The sequence below is a fragment of the Oreochromis aureus genome, linkage group 6 (assembly GCF_013358895.1).
Source record: "Oreochromis aureus strain Israel breed Guangdong linkage group 6, ZZ_aureus, whole genome shotgun sequence".
Classification (NCBI taxonomy): domain Eukaryota; kingdom Metazoa; phylum Chordata; class Actinopteri; order Cichliformes; family Cichlidae; genus Oreochromis; species Oreochromis aureus.
In genome coordinates this window covers 38,087,906-38,105,699 of record NC_052947.1, presented here as the reverse complement: position 1 = coordinate 38,105,699, position 17,794 = coordinate 38,087,906, and the positions used below count along the sequence as shown (strand labels likewise).

Below are 17,794 nucleotides of genomic sequence, written 5' to 3'. Positions count from 1 at the left end.
TCTTTGACACAATAACAAAATGTTCTGCAATGGGATTTAAAATTGTCACTGTTAAATGCTTTGCACTACAGTTCACTAATGAAATCCAGCAACTGATAACACAAAAATATATGTGTGATATGTCACACTAACAATATACAGTATATTAACAATTTGACATCACACATTATTTTATATAGCAATGTACTGAAGGTTTTTTTTTTAAATCAGGAATAAAAGTAATTTATCCAGAAATTCTAAATGCTCAACTGTATTTCTTTCTTGCGTTCTTGTTTTTGTTTTTGTTGTTGTTTGTTTTATTTTTTACCTTATCCGGTTGAAGCAACGAAACGATTTCCACAGATTTCCCTCTGTTCACTGAATTAAATTCTGTCATGTCTTTACCGTTTAGCACAATTGCAAACTGCACGTTGTTCAAATTATTTCCGCGTATCTGATTATCCGCTGAAGCTTCTTCACACCGAAAGTCTGTCTACAGTTTGAACTGTCGGTTGAACTGTTGAACTGTTCTCAATACGTCATAAGGCTGACATCACAAAGCTGACATTCGATGAGTGCGCGCGAACGTCCACGTGCTGCGCGCACTCATCGAATGTGCGCATGTGCGGCAGATTTAGTTTTCTGTTACATTGGCGGAGGGATATAGGGCTTTGGAGCGTGATGTCATAGGGCCACGCCCCCTGCCGCCATGACAGTAGGCCAGACAAAGGAAACAGCTTCAGCTATGGTTCGTACGTGTTGTGTTGTCGGTTGCAACGTTAGATCACACGATCGTGAAGGCAAGAAGCTGGATAATGGGCTCTCTTTTCATCGTTTTCCATCCTGGAGGCAACGTGAGGGATCCCATGTATCTGATATCACTAAACAAAGACGTCAGGCATGGATTGCAGCGGTGACACGAGCGGATATCGAGTTCTCTGCAATCCCCAGCTTTTTGTTGGTTTGCTCGCGGCATTTTCTCTCCGGTGAGTTCTAAATTAATTCATATCACTCTTAAAAGGCTTTTAGTGTTATTTTCAATGTGCTGAGGTCATAGATAATGAGATAAAACATGCTAATGTGTGATGCTGCAGAACCACGTCATGTCGACTGAGTAGCTTATGATTTGGCATTATTGCAGGCAAACCAGCATATGAAATGGATGTAACAAATCCAGACTGGGCACCAACACTGCACATGGGGCACTACGACATACCTGTATCTGACTCGGACCGGCACGCAAGGCGTATGCAACGGAAGCGAAAAAGAGCACCCATCGGAGGTAAACACCCCCCTCCCCTCTCCTCTAAAAACATACTAAATTGCTCTTATTGTACACTAATCCGCACATAACTTCAAGATGAAGCACACACCTGTCATTGGAATATTGGTGTACATTAACCTTATGTGTATGCACTAATTTTATCTTACAGGCTTTCGTTATGCAGCTGCAGAGTCTGAAGGTGTGCCCCGTGCAGAAGTGATCGATGAAGATCTGACAGAAGACCAACAGCAAAATCACCATGTCATGGAGGCAGTGGACAGCAGTTGTGTTGGACAAGTGGAGGTTGAGGTACCTGCTGCAAATGTGGACAGTGTTGATCGGACAGACAGCGTCACGGAAGCTAAAGGGCAGACGAAGGATTGTGTGTGCAATGAACAGGGCAGAGCAGAAATAAACTGGCTGTTGGAGGAGAACAGACTGCTTCGATCGCAGTTGCAAAAGACAGAGCTGAATGAAAATTTCTTAAAGGATGATACCGAAAAAGTAAGATATTACACTGGACTACATTGTTATGCTGTCTTAATGTCCCTCTTCAACACTGTCAAAGATTTCCTGCCAGTATCGAAGAAACTGACAGGTTTCCAAATGCTCTTACTCACACTCATGCGTCTGAGACTTGATCTTCCAGTCCAGCATCTTTGTCATCTATTCCATGTGTCCCACAAAACACTGTCTTCTATCTTTGCCGATACCATTGATGTTTTGTATGCCCGCTTAGGAGCACTGGTGCACTGGCCTGAGAGGCACTGTCTGCAGGCCACAATGCCTCCGCAGTTTACAGAAACTTTTGGAAAACAAGTAGCCATCATTGTCTTGATGCATTCTCAATCATCCAGGAAAGTAAATCTCCAAAAGTTGAATCTGTTCATCTGGACGTAGCGTTTTGTGGGAGAAACGTTTCGTCACTCATCCAAGTGACTTCTTCAGTCTCAGCTGACTGCAGGTTTCCCCAAACCTTATAAACAGTACATTTGCATAATGACTGAAACCAGCCCACTGAAGGAACAATGGGCTGTGAGGTCAGTTTCTTAATCATAATTATGCAAATTCCCATGACCATTGATCAACAATCACTGACCAAAACCCACTGATCAAAGAACACTGATCAATGGCCATGAGTACCATTCACAGAGAGTTGGGGAATGGCTGCAATCACAGCATTGTAAGATGGTGACAGATGTACCCTTAGGCCCCCTCCTCGATTCAGAGATGGTCTTTCCCTTTTCACGTAAATGGCCTCCTTGACTCCGCGCTCAAACCAGCGTTCTTCCCTGTCCAGGATGTGTACATCCTCATCGTTGAATGAGTGTCCACTGGCCTGTAGGTGTAAATAAACTGCAGAGTCCTGGCCTGATGAGGTTGCTCTTCTGTGTTGTGCCATCCGCTTCGCTAGAGGTTGTTTGGTTTCCCCGATGTATAAATCCTGGCAATCCTCCTGGCACTTAACAGCGCACGCTATGTTACTCTGTTTGTGTCGGGGGACCCGATCCTTGGGGTGGACCAGTTTTTGGCGCAGCGTTTTTGGGAGTTTAAAAGCCACAGAGACCCGGTGTTTAGAAAAAATGCGTCTCAACTGTTCCGATACTCCTGACACATACGGGATCACTACAGGTTTTTGCCTGGGCAGCGGTTGTCCTTCTCTCCTGGATCGGCTGGAGCTTTCTTTGGGTGTCTTTCCAGCTTTGACAAAAGTCCAGCTGGGATAATGTTATATTTTATGAAGAAGCAATGTCATTGCCCCCACCCCCACACTCCAAATACACACTCAAGCCGTGAAACACCACTAACAGTTCGCTGACAAATAATGAGTCACCATGTTAGTTACTTATTGACAGCTTCAGAAGTAAGTACAAACAGGACCAACACTTGACTCAAAGATAGAGGAATGCGAGGAACAAAAAGTGCACTAGTTTATTTGTAGTTTCAGCATTTCTTGGCAGAAGAGAACATTCATGCTGATGGACATCATCCAAACTTCTATCATCCAAACTTCTATCATCCGGACTTCTGGGTTAACAGAAAATGCAAATCAAAGCTACTATCAAAATAATCATGCGCCAAGTTAGCAACTGTTTAATGAATAAAATCCACACCTCTTCTGATACCATCTAGATGCCACAAAAGATGTTTGGAGGAAGAGGTGTATTACACATCCTCATTACCAGAACTGCTGTCTGAACTCCTGTCATACCATCATCTTCATCAGAGGTTCGGCACGAGTCCCTGGAGTTTGGAAGATACTGAGGTATTCCTCTTTGATATCCTTCAGTGGCAGTTGTGGTTGCAATGTGATCTTAGTGTTTGTTGACCAGCTTTGTTATTTTCTTTGGTAACTCTGTGTTTGGCTGCCCAGTGCCTGCTACTTGACTCTATATTTTAATGTATTGACCACAAAAAAAAACGGTATTTTAATTGACCTGCCCCATCTTTCCGTCTTTGTTTAGTTAGTTTTCTTTTAATAAGATGGAGGGCATTTTGTTGGGAGGCTAGGCACCTTTAGTGAGGTCCCCTCCCCCACACTTATAGATGTAAGTAAAAACATCGAGAAACAGATATAAAAGACACTGTTTCAGTTTGAATGAGCTCTGCACTGAGGATTGCAGTGAAACACACTGCATTGCAGTGAGTAGTTAGTAGCGTAAATTGATTGTAGATAATTTTGTTTTAGAAATCTTATAATAAATTCATATCTTGAATATCTAATTCTGTGGGTTTTGAGTGGTATTTAATTAACTTTTCTTCTTCTGTTACATCTGCAGTCTTTTTTTTTTTTATTGAATTGGGAAATAAACTAGTCAAACTAATCAGTCACTCCCCTGCCTCACCAGTAGCAGGTCTTTGTGCTTTTATTATCAACTGGTAATATATCAAGGTTTATTAGATTAATATTCAGTGGGGTGGAATTCCCCACGTGCCATTGTGAGCAGATTAACGGCACTGGCAGAGATGTCTTGTACTTGCTTTGTTTTTTGCTTTGTCTTTACGTAGCACAGTCAATTATGTGGTTAGAGTTTATGCAAAGGCAAGACAGCAATTCTGTAAAGACATATGAACTTTCAGTAGTTTCTTTAATAATCTCTTGCTTCTTCATGGATGAGGTACTCACACATCTAAAGAACTTTGTAGTCCATAGAACGGTAGTGAAAATTTGGCATAATCAAAAACTGGAGCAGACACCAACCTAATTTTTACACCTTCAAACTTTTCTTGCACTTTTTCATTCCTGCACCAGATAGACTCTTTCCTGAGGATCTCTTAGTCTTTGTGCTAGCCACTTCGCCAACCAGACAATCTGGTCAGCATGGGAAATCCTTCAATGAATGATGGTTGTCATTTCTGAAACCAAAAAAGGAACACAATTCAAAAAAATCATGGTTAGATCATAGTCACATGGAAAAAACAAAATGTGGACCATTTCGTGTTGGGAAAGAGTAGGAGGAATCAGATCCTTATTATTTAAACCAGAATGGGATAATAAAAAATGATTCACTGCCTTCTTTAATTTGATAATTCTGAGGGTGATTTTAAACCTTTTTAGTCTCAGGGTATCATTTATAGGTACAATAAGAGTGGCTTATCCAGTGGCTTTTTACTACTTTTTAAAAAATTAAAAAATAATAATAAATTAGCCAAATTAACACAGCTATAGGTGTAAAAGGTGCACAAAAAGCTCTTTTGTACAAGCAGGTTATTTTTTATTTCTTTGTAAACAAGCATATCTCTGAAAATGTCCTAAAAGTAATCGTATTAAAATAGCTATGTGCCCACTATCTGGAGATCATCTTGAAGAAGATAGCAGACCACAGTGAAGGTTGTTAATGATATCCGGTCACTTCTCTCAGCTTTAGCTCAGTGAGCTGTCCCGGATAAACACCCGCCCCCAATCACAGAGGAGGGATTCTGTGATTGACATGTGAGCAGGTGGCGAATAAGCCAACATCCTGAGGAGCCTGAACCTCTCCATCCTATTGCTACCCTCTCAGTAAAGGTCTGTTCTGTTTTTCAATGTTTTACTGTTTTAGAGTTTCTTAAGTTCTTATTTCTCTCTGCGCAAAACTCAGGATTTATTTTAGTATAAAAAGTTTTGATTTATTTCTCTTTTTCCCCTAATTGCTAGCTTAGCTTAGCTTAGCTTGTGATAGCTTTGGGTTCAGTTTGGCGCCTGATTTGTTAAAACAAAAGACTTTTCTTTAAAAAACTGCTCTCTCATGTTGTGAAACATGGACAAGAGTTCTTAAACAATTATTTAAAAGTATTGTATGGTAATACATTTTTAATAAGTTCATTGTAGTGTCCATTTTACTGTTTGCAGTTTCTTATTAGCATATTTATAGCAAGTAGAAGCTAGGCACGAATTTTCTTCTTTTGTCTCAAACCATTTTCACACCCATCACCTATTTTATTCACAAATACTAATAATCATTATTTTAAATCTGTCAACGACCAGTTACAGCCTAGTTTTTATAAAAGGTTTCCATCTTTTCATTTCTTAAAACAAGCAAACAAACAAACTGGCAATCCATAGCTCCATATGAAAGGAAAATCATGGTGGGGGCTTAATGAGCCCAGTACATTTTTGGTGCCTGAAAATATCATGGAAACTTTAATAATACAGATTCACCAGCAGCTAATGCATTCCCATAATTCATGAAGAAGTCAAACAGTCAATAAAACCCTGGTTATATTGATTATGTTATGTAAGTAAGTAGGTAGTAGTGTTTTTAGCCTGACGCTTCAATAGGTTAAGATATGTTATACTGAAGGTAAATTATGAAGGTGATTATTACACTGCTGTAAAATGCTTCTTGTGAAGCTTGCCTTACACATAAAACCTTGATGACAAAGATGATGAGCTAGATTAAAATGATCAAAGTAAATGTAAGGTTTACATGTAAGATTATCATTAATGAATTTTAGTTTGATCAGAGACAATAGCAGGAAGTGAAGATATGAGTGGACGTAAGTGTGAGAGGCATTTTATATTTAACTTTAATTAAAACCCTTCATATTAATTTTAAGTTAAAATAAAAAGAACTCACAGGGTGACATATCAGTGATGAGCTTTTTGTAGTAGATCTTCAGGAAAAATTTCACCACATTAACAACGACCACCGCCTTACATTAAGAGGCCCAGTCTAAGTCAGTCGGCTCCTTTCTTTTTGTCAGTCCTCATTATTTATCTGTCACATCTTTCGTTGACCTTGACATTTTCCTTTGTGGTCACAGTAATTAGAAAGAGTCATTTTTGGGGGAGTAACTAATAGTTCTATATACACGCTGTATAACTAAAATGACTTACGGTATCATTTCACAATATTGAATCATCCATTTTTTTTCAGGATTTAATATGTAATGTTCTTTACCTCCAACTTTAAATGAAAGGAGAAACTCATTAAATGATTCAAACCTACATGTTTTTAGTAAAGGTAATGAGACCCTTCAGAGTATTTTAAAAAGAAACTAGACACTAATCATGCTGATATAATTTTTTTCTAATTTCTAAAACACAGTTTAATCAGAAAGTGTTTTATACAGTTTCTTTTTCTCTGTCTGTGAGATCAAGGCTGGACTGTAAAGTGTTGTCAATTTAAATGAAAGGTTCAGGTATCACCACTTATAAACACAGTAACTGAAGTGTACTACAGCCTGCATTTAAAATAAAATGTAATTATAATGTAAAAAGGAGAGAGTAGAATAATATAGTCTGCACCTCTAATAGTAATCTGTAATTACAATTTCACTCATTTCCTCTGAATGCTAATCATATTGTAAAAAAAACTTACATAATTTTACATAACTTTCTTTTAAAATACTCCAAAGATACTCATTAATTAAAAAAATACTTAGATTATCATATGTTTATTCCTTTGTTTGACTGTACCTACCAATATTTTTTTAACAGAAATGTTATGAAATGCAAGAAATGTTAGGAAATTACACAATAAGATGTGAGCTGTAGGAATAATTATACCTTATTGATATAAGACCTTTATTTTTCATAGCCGCAGGGCATGTTAAAAACTGTGAAATATGCATTAATAGCAGATTATATTTGAGACAGGGCATCTGAAAGAAAATGGGTTTCCTTGTCTGACCTGCAGGTGGATCCTAAGTCTGTTTTTTATTTAAAATGAGCTCCAAATGAAGCAGGGGGAAAACTTGTCAACAGGCTGGACCGCATGTCCGTTAGATTAGTTTATAACTCATAATTAGACTAATACTGGAATTAGTGTGTAAACGTGGTTTCCCGCCCCGTGTCCATCTGTCTGGGATTAAAGCTGGATCTATAAACAGAGAGAGTAAAGCTCCCTGCCCATTAAACGCTGCTTATCGGGTGCAAGATGCATCACGGCCCCACAGAGTCTCTGCACAGTAGAGATATCATGTGTGGATTACCCAGAGATTATGGGGTAAGCATTGTTTCTTAACTTTTTCATGAGGGTCGGCGCTTAGAAGCATGTTTTGTTGGATTGCCACTGAGATGAGTTCATTATTTGCCTCTGCATAGAAAACTGGACGTATATTTGTGTTTTATACAAGTATTTGTGATATTAAACCTCACACTGTGATAAGATGAGGTTAAATTTCTCGAATAATCGTGTTTTAATAGTCACATTTGGAGCGTTCTTGTGCCCGTGTAGTGCCATATGTCATTACGTAGATTATCAGGATTAATCTGGATTACCACCCCTTGGCGATAACTGTTGCCCTGTCTGTAGTCTCTGCACTTTGCAGAATGAGTTTAACTTGAGGGGAAGGTAAATGGACTATATACACCATGCAAATAAACTCACTGGGAAACATTAAGGTAAAAGTGTTTTCATCACAGTGTTATTGTAGTCAGTTTTTTAAACAAAAGTATAGAACTGTTTTAAGGAAAAATGGAGTTATCACTAATCTGGTGATGAATGAATTAAGCTGAAATTGATTGTGGGTTTTGTGCAGCTACTATTTGTTTGTATGTAAAATCTAGTATCTAGTTAGTGTAGATGTCACACTGTGGTTCCCTCTCATGCAGTGGTTCTGAAACTGCTGCGACAGGATGAAACTAGGTGGGAGGTTTTTTTAGAGAAAATAAAGCAAATGAGTGAGCCAGTGCTGCCGTGTTTGTGTACATTGAATTAAGTAAAATTCACTGTGGAGTTTCTCAGTTTCAGAAGCACTGCCCTAATGTAATGGGTTAGAAATAGAAAGATAAGTGTGAGTGGTTTTGGTATGTTCAAGTAACTGTTTTGCTGATAACACTGAATAATACCTCCGTCTAGAGCTGGGCGATATAAGATTTTTTCATATCACGATATGTTTTTTTCATTTCAGGCGATAACGATATATATCACGATATAAGCCAAATAACTATATTTGTAAGATTTAAATGTGCTGTTGCTCACAAGTAAAATGTGAAATAATTAGCAGCTTGTTTTAATTAAAATATTTATTTCCCATAATAAGTTCAACAGGGTAGATGTACTTAAGGAACATGAGACTTCAGTTTCAGATAAGTAAAGGCAAATATTGCAAACTACACAAAAGGCAGCCGCTAAAGCGTTTAAGTTTCAAAATAGAACAAACAAAACAGACCACTAAATTGTCAATTCCACTTAGAAACAAAATATTAATTCTAAAAATAAATCTTAGGTCGTTTTACAGAAGAACAGACAAAATTGACTAACTTTTGTCAATATCAAATAAACTGAGAACTAAAAGGAAATTCTCAATCTCTCCTTGTTGTATAGCTTAGCTTTTCAAACAGTTTTAACAGTTACTTTAGTCTGACAAAAGCCGAATGACGAATTAGCGCTTTCAGTCAGAGATTGAGCATGCACCGCTTTAGTGTATTTCCAGACTTGCTTTCGGCACAATTTACAGTGTGCGCTGTTTTTTGTCAGACTTGAAATAGCTGAAATACCTTCACACTACGGAACTTCTGTGGCCCTTCCGTTCGACAAGCTCTCCGGCATTGGAACCATTATCTGTTTTTTTTTTCGGTAACCTTCGCTCACGCTCTCAGTTGATTTTTCTCCAGTCGGCAAACTCATTTCCTTCATTACCCGGGCTGCACGGCTGCAAAAACAAATACACATGTGCGCCTTGGCACTTGTGCTGTACGTAACAAGTCATGTGATGTGACGCTGCGACTGTGATTGGTTCGGCTCTGCGCTACTTAATTTGGATTGGCTGTTCTTTTTTCTTTTTTTAAAGAGGACAAGAGAGATGAGGCCTATCGCAATAGTTTAATTTTTCTATCGAGAAAAAGTTATTTCGCAATACATATCGTTATCGTTCTATTGCCCAGCTCTACCTCCGTCTAAGATATCCCACCCAAATTAGTTTAATTTTAATAGATATGAATGCAGTTCCAGACAGGCTGTGCACCACCTAAGCCAGGTGGATGCTGTCATGGTGTGTGAAGTGACACCAGGGGAGCAGAAGGAACTTTTCAGGCTGAAATATTGTGATGTACCCATGATGTGAGGACTCCTGCCAGACTGAGCGCTCAGGGTCACACTCGCCAAGCCAGAAGGACATGCTTTGTTTCAACCTTCATGATGTTAAACAAACATTTCACATTGCACGATAAATTTCGAGGAACATGCAGGATTTCTATGAGAAAATGTTAACGTTTTCTGTAAGCTTGTTACTGTTGCATTAAAAAATCCACTCAAAACTTAAGTCAACTTTATTTTTTATCATCTTTGGCCTTCAGCTCATAGACTGCCCATGCTCACACAGATGTTGCTCCCTCTTGCACTCGTGATCCTTTCTTGAACAGTTTTTGCTGTATTTGAGGCATGTAAAACTGAAAAAGCTCTACTTATACCTGTTATGTTTTTATTCCATGGTTTAGGAACAAAGATCTGTCTGGAAGTTCTCTTTGACCTTTGTGTGAGCTGGAAAGACGAAGTGAAAAATGCAGGGAACTGTAGCTGGTTACAGCCTGCGCTACTGGCTGACCCTGATCACAGGGTTGCTGGAGTGTCTGTTATTTGCCGGCCTGGTGTTTGGCCATGCCTCCTTGGTGTTTGTGCTGAAGAAAGAGGAATACTTTGGTTGGCTGTGTGTCGACACTAACAGCACCATGGATAGTAAAGGTGAGCACCTCTTGAGTTTAGATTGGACACGACGCTCATCCAGGACACCACAGAAGCAGGTTTCAGATATATTTGTGCGTGTGTGTTTCTGTTTGTTTTTCTTCCAGACTGTAGTGGTCAGGATGAGCAGTTCTCACTGGTTTTTACTGTGGCCTCCTTCCTCAACAACTTCCTCACTCTATTAAATGGCTACATATTTGATCACTGTGGCACACGGATGACCAGACTGCTGGCAATGTAAGTCAGTGCTAAAAAGAAATATGTCTGGGCTGCAGACCCAAATACACATTTGTTAACTATTTCTTGCTGTTGTTAATCAACAATATATTCCAAGTAAACTAAGATACCTTTGTAGGTCAGACCTCCAGCAGAATAAAAAAAACTTGTCTGCCAATTAGTTTCAGCAAAGAAACCAAAAAAATCTGATGCTAGTTAAGATTAGAACATGGTAAAACAAATAATGTAGCTCAGTTGTTTATGGAGTGTCTCACAGAGGCACAGAGATTAGACTCAAACAGAGCCCACCTCATTCAACCCCAAAATATATTTGACAATTTCTAGTGTCAGAACTAATACTTGATGTAATTGGTTTAAATCTGGTTCAGAGTCCAGATCAATAGATAACAATTTATTTATTTTCTTTTTTAGAAACTGAACTTTTTCACTGCACAGGTTACAGTAGAACAAAAATATTTTCAGAACAACTCAGTTATGTTTATACCACTTAATCGCACAATCACATACTGTAGCTGCCCCAAGGCGTGTACTACGAAATCATCTACCTCACAGTATTCAAATGATCCAGCTGCCATGAGAAAACAATTGTTATTCCAAACCTGTTATGTTAATCATTGCTGGAACACTTAGGAATGCAGATTTGCTTTAGAGTTTTGGTGTAACACGATATCACTTTAAGTTTTCTTATTTATTGCAGTGATCAGGAATGTATATGATTATATTGTGATTATTGTGTGGAGAGACGCAGACAAAGTCTGTAACTTTGTGCAAAACATGCGCAACAAGAATTATTACACAGTTTAGGATTTAATGAGTGTTGTTGAGTCACTACTTGATTTTTAAATGAAATAGGTAGTTAATTGTCAGTACCAGATTATATTGTTCTAGTGTTAATGGAAAGTGTGCCAGATTATTTCTTTAGTCAATGTTCATCTGAGGAGAAATTTATTCAGATTACAAAATGTAAGATTTGGTACAAACCAACAAGCCTTTTCAAGGTCAACTTTGGCTACACATACAAAAACTACATACACAAAACTCAGTTGTTTTGTGTATTTATGCTGCTGTTTTTAACTATGCTGCCCCCTGATTGGTACTTGTTTTTCAGAATTAAGCTGCATCTTGACTTTTTTATTGAGTCTTTCACTCTCTTTTCCACGTTTCATCGTCCTGTCGAGAGAGGCTACATGCATGAGATTACGTGGTATCTGGGGGGAGAGTGGACAGTTTCATGAATGGGTTCAGAAAACTTTGCCAGCTCATTTCTGTCAATGCTCAAGGCGACTTCGCTGCAGGCCAAAATCACCCTCGGGCCACCAACCAGTCTCAGTGCGCCCTCATAGGAAGTCTGCTCCTCGTAGCTGGTGGACATCTGATGGTAAAAACAGAAACGTTTATGTGTCCTGATTATATTTTTCCCTCTCCAGAGCCCTTTTTAGTGGTGGTACCTTGCTGGTGGCCCTCTCTAGCCCAGGTAGGTGCACAGGTTACGATTATTAGAAAACATATTTTTATGTAGTTTATGAACGTCAAGTTTTCATTAGATTCACCTTTCACCTCTGTGTCATAATTTCCACCTTTTCCATAATGCTTTCCTTTTTGTGGAATTTCATATTCTGGTCACACTGTGTTGGGTTTATTTGACTACTTGAAAGCTTATTCTGTGTGCTAAAGTGTAAAAATTGAACACCCTAGCTATTATGACAACACTATTTTAGCTAATTAGCAGTTAGTAGTATAACTTGCATGTGCCAGGCAGTGTTGGCCTCACATTTCATATTCTTGGGGACTTTTATAGCACACAAACCTGTGAAAGAACCACCTACTGTTCTTTGTTTTTAAAAAAGAGCAGCTGTGTTGGCTTTCCCATCTTAAGCACAAAGCAGGTTTCTAGCAATCTCCTCAGCTACAGCTCGGTTCATACCAAACACGAATGACAGAAAACAGGTAAAAGTTGTTTTCGCCACACGCCTGATGACTTAGTCACTGTAACACCCCTCATATATGATGAATCCCAGTAAAATAATCACAATCACTGTGAGAAAATCAGGTGACTACACAACGGTGCGTCATTCAGGTCATAATAAACTTGTGTTCTTTATTTTCCAGTATAGCTGTTGGCATTTGATTTCAGTCTCATTTATATCGTATCACAACAGCAGTTATCTTAAGGCGCAATATGGATACTCTACAATATTAGAGAGAAAGCCTAACAAATCAGGCAGTCGCCTGTTTACAGGCAAGCGTTTACAGGCAAGAGTTCCCTTTTAATGGGAAAAGACCTCCGGCAGAAACAGGCTCAGCCTCGATGTTTGTGGAATGGGGGAAAAAAGAAGAGAGAGAGAATGAGGGCACAGAGAGACCACGAACAACAAAACGCCCCATCAGCCTGAGCCTATAGAAAGTTTAAAGGTTCGGGGTCACCAAATCCAGCCCTGACTGTAACCCTTTAGTGCTGCAGGGAAAGCAAAAAGTTTGTTTTCAAACATGATTATTCAGCGTTTTAACTGCTGGTCAGCACTTCTGCTGCTCTGCTGCTCTCTACACCATGACTCTGGAATTTTAACTCTAACTACCTTTAATATTGTGCAACATCACATTCCTAATGTTTGTATTTCTGTGTCTTGTAGAATTTTCACATCTGCTTTACCCCGCCCTGTCTCTTCTTGCTGTGGGTGGAGTCCTGCTGCTCATAACTAACATGCAGGTAACTACACCTGTAGAAATGTTTCTGTGTTCCTAAACAGAAATACATTTGAGCCACTTCTAAACTTTCAAACATATTTTGTCCTGATGATCTGTGTCTCTGTGTGACGGAAAGGTGGGCAACCTGTTTCCTGCTCATCGCTCCACCATCATCACTTTCTACAACGGTGCCTTTGACTCCTCCTCTGCTGTGCTTCTCATCGTTAAGGTGGGAGTGATAATTGCTACACTCATATTTGTCACACACATTAGATGGATAAAACAACGCTGTCCCCACACTAGTACCACTACTACTTTACTGAAGTGCAGTTTTATTCTTATTTGGACAAAAAAAAGGTGGAAACAAGCTGCATCCCATAGCTGTACTGGTGCACCAACAAATATACCTGTGAATTTATGCTAAATACTACATGAATAAAATTTTAGAATTTACATCCCTTCATCCAGTCCTGAATAACCCAGCGCTTCTCCCTATCTCTAAGGGAGAGCCCAGGCTCCTTACCAAAGCAGCTCATCCTGTTCTGTCGGTCATTACCCTCAGCTTATGCCCAAGGTGAGGATAGGAACATAGAGCAGTCAGTATATTGAAAGTTTTGCCTTCACACCCGGCTCTCTTCAGCGTGACAGACTAGCATGGTATCCAGTCACTGCAGACCTTTCACCAGTCTGTCTACCCTAAAGACAGAAGAGAAGAGAAACAGAAGAGATGGTATCCAGATAGCGCCGACTACAAGAATTACTAGAATAGCCATTTTATTGGTCAGAGCCACACGCAGATCAGAGGCCTAGCTTAGTGACTTAAATTAGAGGAGGTGGGAAGATAGCCACCTGTGTCAGCATCCACCTGCCAGGCAATGCAGTCCGAACTTTAAATCATCTCTCTCTCTCTCTCTCTCTCTCTCTCTCTCTCTCTCCATATATATATATATATATTGAAATTGTCATGAAGAGAGAAGTTCGCTGTAGAGACCAAAACCATTTTTGCACCAGGCTGTAAACTAAACATTTATTTAGTTCAGACTTTTATCATGTCACAGTTACTGAGGCTGCTTTGCTTTGGGAAAACAGAATGATCTGTCTGATCTGAGGCTTAATGACCTTTTTTTTCCCCCTGCAGATTCTCTACGAACAGGGAATCTCTCTCCACACCTCTTTCATTTTCCTGACAGTCTGCAGCAGCATTCACGTGGCGAGAACTTTCCTGTTGATGCCGAAAACCCACATCCCCTACACTCTGCCTGAAAACTACACCTACGGGTGAGAGCATGACAGCTTTTTGCCATTCAGGTCATAAAGACAGCGGCCGTCTTTGAAGCACACAAAATCTGTACTTAAACACACATTTCAAGCACAAATTCAGTATTACTAACATGTTTTTGTGTAATTTGTTCTTATTTTGTGAAAAAGTTTAGAACTACCTAAATCAGGGATCAAATACTAAATGTTACTGAGAAAGGTGAAGTCTTTTATCTTTTTAATTTAAAGTGAGCGTAGCATTTGGATGGTGTAGTGGTTGAATTCAGAAGTATATATTTTTCTTATTCTTGTTGTTATTGTTGTTCATGAAAATCAAAACCGCCATTTTTGAAACCCACAACGAGGGAAATGGCTACAAAAACCAACGGTAGGTATATCGTCACCTCAACCTCCACCTTTGTTGTAGTGTTCATGTCGCATACGTCATAATTACGTCATGGGATCTTCGCCTGCGTTGCTGTGACGATGACCACGCACATTAGATGGTATTGGATTGTAATGGAAAACCAGGTCCAAGTCGAGCTGTGGCGGGTCAGTTCAAATAGGTACTAATGGAAAAGGGGCTTTATTGTACCCAAAAGTTTCACCAGTACAAAAACCAAACAAAGACAAGTTTTCCGAGCTGGATGTCACCACACTTTCTTTGCTTTCTCCATATTTCACCACAGATGATGAGCATAAACTTTTTGATTTTTCAATAATTCTGAGTCACCAACAAAAGAACAAAATTGACCAGTTCATTGTTGATTTTGAATGTGCACTCATTTGTGAATCACACTTTATTCTGACGTTCAGGACAAACTGTGGAAAAGGAAACACTGACACTGTGGAGGAGACTGAGATAAAGGAATGTCCGCCGACACAGGAGTCCCCTGAGACGGAGAACACGTCGCTGGCACCCGAGGGTAGGACAGAGGCTCAAAACACAGAAAAAGGTTTTTATACCATCCAAAACTGTTTGTGTCAAGTGTTTCTACTGTTTGACCAACAAAGAAACCACTGCAGGCAAATACATGTACATGTAGTCGATGTATTTTACACCCAGTTTTGTGTGTTCAGTGCAGTCGTTCGGCAGCTGTGTCAAGTCCAGGTTCTTCATATTTCACCTGGTGTGGTTGTCCATCATGCAGCTGAGACACTACTTCTTCATTGGCACGCTCAACTCCATGCTGAACCGGCTGGCTGATGGTGACTCCAACCTGGGTTAGTCATTGTCCGTATTATCATCTTTGATCCAGATATTCTCTAACTGACCTCATTCCCTCGTTTTCTCATCCATCCCTAAATCGTCAGTGAGCCAGTACACCAATGCTTTCGCAATAACTCAGCTGTGTGGCATCCTGTGTGCCCCCTGGAATGGACTCATCATGGACAGACACAAGAAGAAGCCTCTGGCTCCGGGTAAATCAGTGAATGCTGTTAGAACGACATGTTTTCATGTGGAAACTCCTTCTGAATCTCTCTTGTACTGTAGGAGAGGCGGACCTGCGCTCCTCCTACCTGTCCCTGCTCCTGACTGCCCTGCAGTGCCTCCTCTTCTCTGTGTGCACCTCCATTGCTTTTCTCCCGCTTCAGTACTTCACCTTTGTCCTGCAGGTCCTCAATCGCTCCTTCCTTTATGGGGGGAATGCAGCCTTCCTTAGCATCGCGTGAGTTTATATCAAACACACACTGGACAGGCTGGAAAGTAACAGTTTCAAGTTGCATGTATTACATTTAAAACTTGATAATCACACAGAATACATATTGCTAAAGTATCAGTCACTAGTTTGGCTTTTTTGAGTTTCCCCGTCTTCTAAACTTCTCAGGTTCAATTAAAATACAATTTCAGGAGGCAAAATAATTTCAAATTGAGGTAAAAGAGAATTTATTCATCAGTTAGACACAGACACGTTTTAACCCTTTGGTTTTTGCTCTCTCAGCTTTCCAGCCTGTCACTTTGGGAAGCTGTATGGCCTGGTGATGGCTGTGTCCGCTGGAGTCTCTGTGCTGCAGTACCCCCTCGTCTCCGTGGTCAGAGAATACCCCTTTTATGTAGGTTTTTACCCCTCATCTATATAAGCCTGATGAGGTATTATTGCCACCCTGCTAGGCAGGCAGACAGGACACGTGAATGCAATAGCTCAAAAACAGAGCGATGTAGGAGCTTCAAATTGATGTCATACGTGTATCTAATAAAAATCTCGGACCTCAAGGTCAGACATGGATTTTCTGTTTAAAATTTGGACACACCTTCTTATTTAATGGGTTTTCTGTATTTTCATGACTTACTTACTTTCTTACATTGTAGATTTTTACTGAAGGCATCAAAATATGGAATTATTTAGTAAACAAAAAAGTGTGAAATAACATGTGTGGAACATGTTTTATATTTTATAGTCACCCTTTGCTTTTCTGACAGTGCTGCAAACCCTTGGCCTCATGATGCAGTTCCATTATATCGATGCTTAGATTTGCTCATAGAATGATTTTCATATGTGTGAATATGTTTAGGACTCAAAAGTGCTGGAAAAATAAGAAACATTAATAAGTACCAAATTCCCCCACCTCAATGAGGTCCTGTAAATATTTACAACAAAAACTTGAAATTTTGCTTCATTAACCGTCACTATACTTGACTGTGTCACTGATTGATTTAACATTGAAGAACCCAGCAGTGGCTAAATATCAACACAGGTCAATATTTAATACACTTTTCTTGCATTTGCTGTATTCACATGAATGCAAACTTTTGTCTATATCTGTTCCAGGTGGACATCGGTCTTATTTTTCTCACTCTGCTGGCGTTCATCCATCCTACAAACGTCTTCATCCACTGCAGAAAACAAGCCCGCCTCAGGAAGGAGCATCCTGAGACTCGAGCCAGACTGTAGAGAGACGCTGAGACGAGTGTTTCAGCCTGTAGAAGGTTCGCGCTTCAGGTTCTCTTTGTTCCTGTTCACTGATTTAAACTAGAAGCACAAGCATTGATTTTAATGTTTTGTTGATCTTTATTAATTCACTTTTGTGAACTGTTTTTTGTAATAATTCAATAAAATTGTGTTAAACACTTTATGGTTCAGGAGAAATATTACTTGTTTGAGCTGTACTAGGGGCAGTGTGTCTACAAGAGTAACATTAAAACCTTGAAAGACTTTTAATAATTTTCAGTGGGAAACTTATAACCAGCAGAAATTCACAATAAAAAAAACAGAGGTTGCACAGGTAGTCCAGTCCCTCCAGGATGACACATCAATACGTG

The 17,794-nt window shown here is 39.5% G+C and overlaps 1 protein-coding gene across 3 annotated transcripts; it reads left to right on the top strand.

Annotated features, from left to right (window-relative positions):
• Positions 1-1,614: 1,614 nt before the first annotated feature.
• Positions 1,615-17,622, top strand: LOC116331508 (solute carrier family 43 member 3-like). Of its 3 annotated transcripts, none has more exons than XM_031754222.2 (15): positions 1,615-1,747; positions 3,377-3,509; positions 5,107-5,252; positions 10,110-10,353; positions 10,461-10,590; positions 12,018-12,064; positions 13,221-13,297; positions 13,412-13,504; positions 14,414-14,553; positions 15,349-15,458; positions 15,613-15,756; positions 15,847-15,954; positions 16,028-16,202; positions 16,476-16,587; positions 17,304-17,622. In XM_031754222.2, the coding sequence occupies exons 4-15, from the start codon at positions 10,173-10,175 to the stop codon at positions 17,424-17,426; spliced, it is 1,440 nt and encodes a 479-aa protein (XP_031610082.1). In that variant the 5' UTR covers positions 1,615-1,747; positions 3,377-3,509; positions 5,107-5,252; positions 10,110-10,172; the 3' UTR covers positions 17,427-17,622. The 3 variants fall into 3 exon arrangements, with proteins under 3 accessions (XP_031610082.1, XP_039468924.1, XP_031610081.1); XM_039612990.1 differs by having other exon boundaries at positions 15,349-15,488; positions 17,304-17,621; XM_031754221.2 differs by lacking the exon at positions 1,615-1,747 and having other exon boundaries at positions 2,848-3,509; positions 15,349-15,488; positions 17,304-17,621.
• The last annotated feature ends 172 nt before the right edge of the window (positions 17,623-17,794 follow it).